General features: G+C 46.9%; 1 protein-coding gene across 1 annotated transcript; it reads left to right on the top strand.

Moving 5' to 3' along the window:
- Positions 1-814: 814 nt before the first annotated feature.
- Positions 815-8673, top strand: LOC116957641 (beta-1,3-galactosyl-O-glycosyl-glycoprotein beta-1,6-N-acetylglucosaminyltransferase-like). Its single transcript, XM_032979910.2, has 2 exons — positions 815-2422; positions 4994-8673. The coding sequence occupies exons 1-2, from the start codon at positions 1799-1801 to the stop codon at positions 5690-5692; spliced, it is 1323 nt and encodes a 440-aa protein (XP_032835801.2). The 5' UTR covers positions 815-1798; the 3' UTR covers positions 5693-8673.
- The last annotated feature ends 324 nt before the right edge of the window (positions 8674-8997 follow it).

Raw genomic sequence — 8997 nt, forward strand, 5'->3', positions numbered from 1 at the left:
AGGCAAAACCCGGAGGGTCCAGAGAAAAATGCACACGACCATGGGGAGATAGAGAGACACGCATACACCAAATATATAGAGCAGGGTTCGGAATCGAACCCACAACTCCTGCGTACCAGGCGAGGGAGTTAATATCTCCGAGCCACCGTGATACGATACAACAGACAGCAAGGTCTGGGTCGAACCCACGACCTCCTGCATAACAGGCGAGGGAGTTAACAACTCCGAGGTCACCAGCTTCTTAGCACAGTACGCTCACCACTGAGCCAGACACATCCTCAACTGTGAACATATTATTGTGTAAATGTAAAAGTGACGCACGCTTGATAATCGTGCTTGCATTCGGACCACGTCAAGTCAATTCACGTCACGCCAGATTAAGATAACTGACATTAACCCACAATCACGTCTTTTTTTGTTGTTGCAGTATTTACGAGACGTGTGTACGATGACAAAGCGATCCGAGGTATAATCCCCACCATCCCCACTCTCACCACCACCACCACCAACACGTCAGGGTGATGAACGTTATGAAAGGACCCCAATGGGTGACGTCTTTTTTTTTTACCCCTTTGTACTTTAGACGAAGGTTGAAAATTCGTTTACAGGCTGGACGACCCCGGACGTGCCATTGTTTCGCGTGACCCACACCGCTGCTGCTTGGTTAGCTGTGATTGTTGGAGTGGATTGTGGCGGGGTGGGGACGGGGCGATGGGTGGGATGCGGAGGGGAGGTTGAGTTAATGTCATGAGCGCTCCCCTCCCCCCCTCCCGGCATGTGCCTCGGTCCACTGAGCATCCTTAATCCCCCCACCCCACCCTAGCACGGCACCCACCTCACACCCGGGGTTGTCCCCTGAAGGGGGTTATCAGAGGCGCGTCCGCAAGCGTCAAGGGCCTCCGCCGTTATAAGCAGAAGCGAGGTTTGCGTCTGCGAGGGGTTTCCACTGCTGTGCTATTCGTCTCTACTACCCCCACACGCCCCGCGTCACCACCCCGCGTTGGCAGGAGCTCCGAGGCGAAGAAGTTTTGTCTCCGTGACAAGCGGACTGCTCAGGCACCCAGAGTGCGTGTAGTGTGAAGGGGCAGTGGGGATCGCCTCGGCTGCTTTGTGCATCAACGCGGCATCACGCGGCGCTTTAAGACACTGCGCTGCTACTGTGGCCGGTATAGAACGCCACCCTATACACTACTACACACTACGCAACTATACATTACACTACTAGACACTACACGCTACACTATACACTACACTGCTATATGCTACACTATACTCTACTAAAACATCATATGCTATACTTTTGGCTCGCCGTCGAACAAAGACGGTCACCACATCGTGCGGCGCTTTCGGATGCGCTTCTGCGGCCGTCTGGAGCGCTCTTCCTTCCGACATTAGGAAGCTACTGGGAGCTATGGTGTAAAGGTTTAAATCATCATCCAAATTGACAAATTAATTTCTTCGGGGAATTGCTTGCTGTTATTGTGTTTATTTTGTTGTCCTTTCCCCTCGGCACCTCCGATTAGCACGGTTGGCTACGTACGTTGCGAAATAAGTTCAACACACATACAATAAACTAGTCACTACACACTGCACTACTATACAGTACACTATACACTACACAACTATATACTATACACATTACTATACACTATACCATACACTACACCTTATCTCCGATTTGCAAGGTTGGCTAAGTTGTGAGACTTTACACTCACTTAAAAAACAAAACTTTGAAACCTGCCAAGCGTTCTGGGCCCAGCAACGACGCGTGCTCGAGGGAGGAAAAGAGAAGTAAAATATGGTGCTCGCCAACAGGAAGCGCTTCCGACTCATCTGCATGTGCACGCTCACGTCCACCGCGGTCGGCCTCTACACCATCATCATGCAGGAGTCATCACCGCCGCCACCGCCTCGCTACTCCCCGTCGTTAGGCTTAGAGATTAGCGACGTCGAGATGTCGACCTCGACCTCCCGGCGTTTCAACTGCGCCGCCATCGTCGAGGGCGACGAGGTGGCCATCGCCGCCGCGGCCGAGCTCGTGGCCAAGACGGCGAAGAGTCGCGGCCACCATGGGCTTGGCGAGGCGGAGCTGCTCGCGATGACGCGCGACTGCGACGCGTTCAGGCGCGCGCGCAGGTACGTGCTGGTGCCGCTGAGCCGCGAGGAGGAGGCCTTCCCCATCGCCTACTCCGTGGTCGCCCACCACCGCGTGGACATGCTGGAGAGGCTGCTGCGTGCCGTCTACGCCCCGCAGAACCTCTACTGCCTCCACGTGGACGCCAAGTCCCCCCGCGCCTACCTGGAGGCGGCGCGCGCCCTCGCCGCCTGCTTCCCCAACGTGTTCGTGGCGGCACACCTGGAGAGAGTCGTCTACGCCTCGTGGTCGAGAGTGCAGGCCGACCTCAACTGCATGAGCGAGCTGGTGCGTAATGGCGAGAGAGTGCGTGGAGTCGGTGGAAATTTTTTTTTTTTAAAGGCCAGATCCATGCCTGAAGCGATGAGGCATACGCTCCACGATGGCTAGGAAATATTCGTGCATTGTTTTAACGTGAACCCGGGACCATTACGTGGGTGAAGAGGGAATTGGGGGGGGAGATAATAAAGGGAAGAGGGGAAGTAAAGAATAACGCTACAAATATTATAATATACACGCGGCTTATTGGCATATGCACCCCACGGTGGCAAGGAGATGTTAACTACCTCGCCTCGTATACAGGAGGGTCGTGGGTTCGATCCCTACCCTTACACCTGTTGTATAGTATCACGGTGGCTAGGGGATGTTAACTTCCTTGCCTGGTATACAGGAGGGGCACTGAACTATTTAATTATTTTTCAGAAGCGACCTGGCTATCACAAATGATAGCTAAACGAAGTGGCTTATCATCATGTAGAAATTTATAGCAGCCAAATACTCTAAACACGTGACATTGATTTTAAATGTGTTTTGTTTAAGTAACAAACCCCTTACTTATTGGCTGTGTCGGGTGGCGGTGGGTTTCCCGACACATTTCTATTAACGCGATCTAACCCCAAAAACCCCCATTGTAGATAGTATTAGTCGCAAACGACTACGTGTTAAACAAACACAAATTGATAAGCACGTTTCGGACGGGGTGATCAAACACCAGCTCCTCCTGTGTCCTTCGTCAGGAGCTGCAGAGAAGCCTGGGTTCGGCCCTGGTCCAACAAAGGGGTCGAGTAAATTGGTACCACCTTTTCTCACCTCCACTGCTGAGGCGCCTCATGGGTGCTACTTTCATCATTGTAGAGGCTCTCAAGAAATGCGAGTATTAGTGGTAATCCATGGCGACTGGAAACGTTTTAATCTTCGCGATGTTCAGTTATAATTTTCATCTTTTTTGGTTCTTTCGGTAAAGTCACGAGAATGAGAATAAAAAAATAAATTAATAAAATAAAATAACACAATACAATTCTCACGACGTTTCGGCCACAACACAAGTGGCCTTCATCAGGTGAAGGGACGAGACTGTCTAGAGGACAGCGCCGGAGCGAACACAGCCAAGCTCAGACCGCGACCTTTAAACTGTGTGAGAAGAAACAGAGCACCTTGACAAAGGAATTAGCATAACAATTAGCATTTAATTGGCGGACTTTAACATAGCCATTTCTGTGACCAGTCACAAGCTAATCACTCAGCTATTTCAATGCTAAATTATCCTGTTTGATTTGTACTAGGTGCCTCTGTGGATGTGTAGGCTTTGACTTTAACATAGCTATTTCTATGACCAGTCACAAGCTAATCACTCAGTTATTTCAATGCTAAATTCTCCTGTTTGATTTGTACAAGGTGCCTCTGTGGATGTGTAGGCTTTGACTTTAACATAGCCATTTCTGTGACCAGTCACAAGCTAATCACGCAGCTATTTTAATGCTAAATTATCTGAACCAAACATTAAACTAATTTTCAATGGTACAGTATATTTTTTCAAGTAGTGGTATCCCAAACTTTCGCAGCAGCTTAAATTCTCTTTTCACACCATCAATATGTAAACTCCCCCTCCCCCCCTCGCCGGTCTGCACATATTCACCCCCTCTACACCGTTCATCATGCTAAGTCCACCAATTAAATGCTAATTTTTATGCTAATTCCTTTGTTAAGGCGCTCTGTTTCTTCTCACACAGCTTAAAGGTCGTGGTCTGAGCTTGGCTGTGTTCGCTCCGGCGATGTCCTCTTGACAGTCTCGTCCCTTCACCTGATGAAGGCCACTTGTGTTGTGGCCGAAACGTCGTGAGAATTTTATTGTGTTATTTTATATTAATTTATTATTTTATTCTCATTCTACGTGCCTTTACCGAAAGAACCAAAGAAGATGAATCCTTGCAGTCACGAAAGCTTTAAAACGAAATTTATCATTTTCAGTTCATTTTGAAGTAGCGTGTGAGCCAAGAAGCTCTTAAATCGGGTTTCATCAACAAAAACAACACTGCTTCTCCAACAAATGCAACAAAAAACAGTAAAATAAATCAATAATAAACAATAACAGACAAGATAAATAAAAAAATTCTAGCAAATCATAATCGCAAAATAAAAAGAAAAAATATGAAGAAAAATTATGTTAAATATAGATTATCATCAAATACCACGCTGTATCTCTGAAAAATTACACTCATTTAAACTTCTTATGCTTCGAATGAGTAAGGTTCCAGAGGTCTGTTCGTAAGTCGATTTGTTTGTAAACCTAACTTTACTCCTGTCGATTCCAAACATGTTGTATGGCATGAACACTAAACATGGGGAATGGCTTCAAAAATATAATAATCTGTTAATTTATATGCCACTGGTTCTTCATGTTTTGTAGAAGTAGATGCCACTGGTTCGTCATGTCATGCAGATGTAGATGCCACCACCGCCATCTATTGCGCTGAGGTTGAACTTACGACTCTCAGTCCAAACAGGCAACTGGACATACGAACAAACACGATGGCATTATAGTGCAACAACAACGCCATAACGTGCTCACTTTGGCTGCAGGTGGCCATGGCGGAGCGTGTTCCATGGAGGTACTTCATCAACCTGTGCGGCCGTGACTTCCCCATCAAGACGAACCTCGAGATGGTGCGGGCGCTGCGCACCCTCAATGGCCGCAACAGTCTGGAGACAGTGCGCATGCCCAGGGGCAAGAGGGCGCGCTGGACCCTCAGCTACAAAGTGGCGGGCAACGAGATCCGCTCGACGGGCCTAACCAAGCGCCCGCCGCCCATCCCCACACCCATGTTCACGGGCAGCGCATATGTGGTGGTGACGCGCGCCTTCGTGGAGCACGTGCTGAGTGACCCGGCAGCGCGGGCTCTCATCGAGTGGGCAGGGGATACCTACAGCCCCGACGAGCACCTGTGGGCGACCCTCCAGCGGATGCCCGGCGTGCCCGGCTCAACGCCCGCGCACCGGATACACGACGTGACGGACGCGGCGGCGCTGGCGCGCCTAGTCAAGTGGTCCGCCTTCGAGGGTGATGTGGCCGGCGGCGGGGCGGCCTATCCGCCCTGCCGAGGCACCCATGTCAGGGACGTCTGCGTGTATGGCGCTGGCGACCTGGCGTGGGTGCTGCGCCAGCACCATCTCTTCGCCAACAAGGTGGACACGGCCGTCGACCACGTGGCGGTGCACTGCCTGGAGCACCACCTGCGGAAAAAGGCGCTGGCAGAGGCGGCGCTCGTCATAGGAATCTAGAATGGGAGGGGGAGGAAGGTTGATGGCCGACACGTATAGTTATTTAATATAAAACTATAGAGCATATGGCTATATTATTTTAGAAGGTAAATTATTGAAAGACAAATTAAGCATGGGCACGGAAGTACAACTATTTTGTTTAATCAATCCTATGTATTCATTAACATTATACATGTTTTTTTTACGATTGAGAACCAAAGGAGTGCAAGGCTGCAGTAATTGTTAAGAACCACTGCTATAGATTATAGTTCAGTAGTAGGGCCCCACTGAGCAATGTAGCTCTTTGGTCAGAAGCTACCTGGCCATCACAAATGATGGCTCAATAAAGTGGCTTATCGTGTGGAAATTTATAGCAGCAGCCAAATGAAAACTAAACCATTATTATTTTACGAGGTAAGGCCCACTGAGCTGTGCAGCTATTTTTCAGAATCACCCTGACTACCACAAATGATAGCTCAACGAAGTGGCTGATATCAATGTCGTGTGAAAATGTACAGGACCCAGAGAATAATCCACGTGACCACGGAAGAAGAGAGAGAGACGCAAATGCCAAATAAACAACGGGCATCAAGGTCGGGATAGAACTCACGACCTCCTGTATACCAGGCAATATAATTAACATTACCTTGCTATCTTGGCGCCCCTATGGGTAGGGGTAGTGTTAGGGGTTGGTGTAGTGATAGGGTAGGCACAGGCCTGACCGTAACTGGCGAGCAAAGTATAGGAAAGGTAATCAAATCACTAAAAAAATATATACAAATAACACAACTATTTTTTATCTTACTAGCTAAAGCCCAATGAGCTATTAGTTTCATTTTCAGAACCGACCTGGCCACAAATAACTGCTTAACGAAATAGCGTATTGTCATGAGGATATTTATAGCAGCCAAATACTCTAAACGCATGTTTTAAAATGTGGATGGAAAAAACCGGAGGACCCGGATAAACATCCATAATAGGCTTCTTGAATCAAAACTGGTATTTTCTTAAATATCTAATAGGGTTTATATTCACCAATTCCATGTCTTTTGAAGCAAAATGATGTTTGAATTAAAAAAACAATGAGTAAGTAAGATTCAAGGTATTTCAAAAAGCAAATGAACCCCTGATTGCATTAGCTCAATTAAGGCAAGAATTTGAATCAGGTGTTTAAATAATTAGTTAGATTTTCAGGGATGAGTTTGGGAGGCCGCATCCTATATAAAGATAAAAAACTTTGTCAGTTTGGTCTTCACCACAGAGGTGTGTAGAAACAGGTCATGCCATGATCATAAGACATTTCTGAGAACCCCAGAAAAATAGTTATTGATGCTCATCAGTCCGGAAATCGTTACAAAACCATTTTTGGTGGATTTGAATCCACTGATAGACAGATAGTCTACAAATGGAGAAAGTTCAAGACCACAGTCACTATAACAAAAATCTCTCCATAAACAAACCAGAAAATCATCAAAGAAGTCACAAATAACCTCAGAAAAACATCCAAGGATCTGCAGGCCACTCTCGCCTTGGTTAACGTGACTGTTCATGACTCAACTATCAGAAACAGACTGAACAAGAATGGTGTTCATGGAAGAACAGCAAGGAGAAAGCCACTACTCTCCAAAAATGACATTGCTGCCCGTCTGAAGTTCGGCAAAGTGCACATAGATGATCTACAAGACTTCTGGAACAATGTTCTCTGGACAGAAGCGTTAAAGGTAGAACATTTTGGATTCAATGACAAACGTTGTTTGGAAAAAACGAAACACCACTTTTGAACAGAAGAACCTCATCAAGCATCGTGGTGGTGATGTGATGGTTTGGGGATGCTTTGCTGCCTCATGATCTGTACAGCTTTCCATCATTGACACAACCATAAACTCTGCATTGTATGAGAAGGTTCTGGAGGAGGATGTCAGGCTATCCGTCCACTAAAGCTGAACCTGAACCAAAAGTGGGTCTTTCAGCAAGACCATGATCCTAAACATACAAGCAAATATACAAAATAATGGCTGCAAAAGAAGAAGATTCCACGTTTTACAATGGCCTAGTCAAAGTCTGGACCTAAACCCCATCGAAATGTTGTGGCAGGACCTGAAGCGAGCTGTCCATGCAAGGCAACCCTCAAATGTCACCAAGTTGAAGGAGTTCTATAAGGAGGAATGGGCCGATATTCCTCAAATCCAAAGTGAGAGACTGACTGACACTTAGTTGGAGTCATTGATGCTCAAGGGGGTGTCACCAGTTACTGAATATAAATATTCACGTATTTTTTATATGGTTCAATGTAGGATCATTTGAGGATGAATAAATGTTGAAAGAACATGATGTTTTCGTGTCATTTGTTTAATCATGTGATCGTTATCTATTATTAGGGCTTAGATTTAGATCTAATAACATTTTAGGTTTGAAGTATGTAAAATATGTGAAATCCTAAGGGGTTCCCAACCTTTCTCGCAGCACTGTAGATGTTGGAAGACATAATTAAAACCTCCCAAATAAATGTAATATATCTGGTTAATTATTTTACAGGACCATGCTGATCATTAACTTTTTTTACCAACTTGTATCTTATCTCGCCATGGTAGCAATATGTTAACTACCTCGCCTGGTATAGAGGACGTCGTGGGTTTGATCCCGACTCTGCCAGCTGCTGTATTTTTGGAATTTGAGTCTCTCTCTCCCCGTGGTTGTGTGGATTTTTCTCCAGGTTCTTCGATCTTCCCTCCACATTTAGTATCAACACGCGTTTAGAGTATTTGGCTGCTATACATTTGTAGTGGGTTCAAACGTGAGAGGACTTCACTCTTCTGGAGGCAGCACGTTTATTTAAACATTACAATAACACAAAGGCATACGGACACTTCCACCCGATACCTAGGGAGGTAATTCCCTCCGGGATAGCCTGCCCGAACACTGGTTACGCTCTAACCTCTTCGCTGGTTAAGCTTTGACCCGACCTTAGCCAGGGGTTCGGGTTCTGCCCTTTGGGCTCTTCGCTTCGGGTCTTCAAGGTGGCAGCTCCAAGGTGGCTCTTGAGTCACGTAGGTAAAAAATAAAACAAAAATCACGACGTTTCGGCCACAACACAAGTGGCCTTCATCAGGTGAAGGGACCGTACTGTCACGAGGACAGCGTTGGAATGAAGACAGTCAAGCCCAGGTCGCGTCATTTAAGCTTGTGGTCGCGGCATCTTTTGAGGAAGGTCAGCGTCTCGATGAGCTGTGACTTCTTGTCCCGTTGTCTGTTGAAAGCTCTAACAGATAGGTGAAAGCCCTCCCCGTAGAGCAGGGGTCGGGAACCTATGGCTCGCGAGCCAGATG

This window comes from Petromyzon marinus, chromosome 79, assembly GCF_048934315.1.
Source record: "Petromyzon marinus isolate PM22_M1 ecotype Great Lakes invasive population chromosome 79, UKy_Petmar_22M1.pri1.0, whole genome shotgun sequence".
Classification (NCBI taxonomy): Eukaryota; Metazoa; Chordata; class Hyperoartia; order Petromyzontiformes; family Petromyzontidae; genus Petromyzon; species Petromyzon marinus.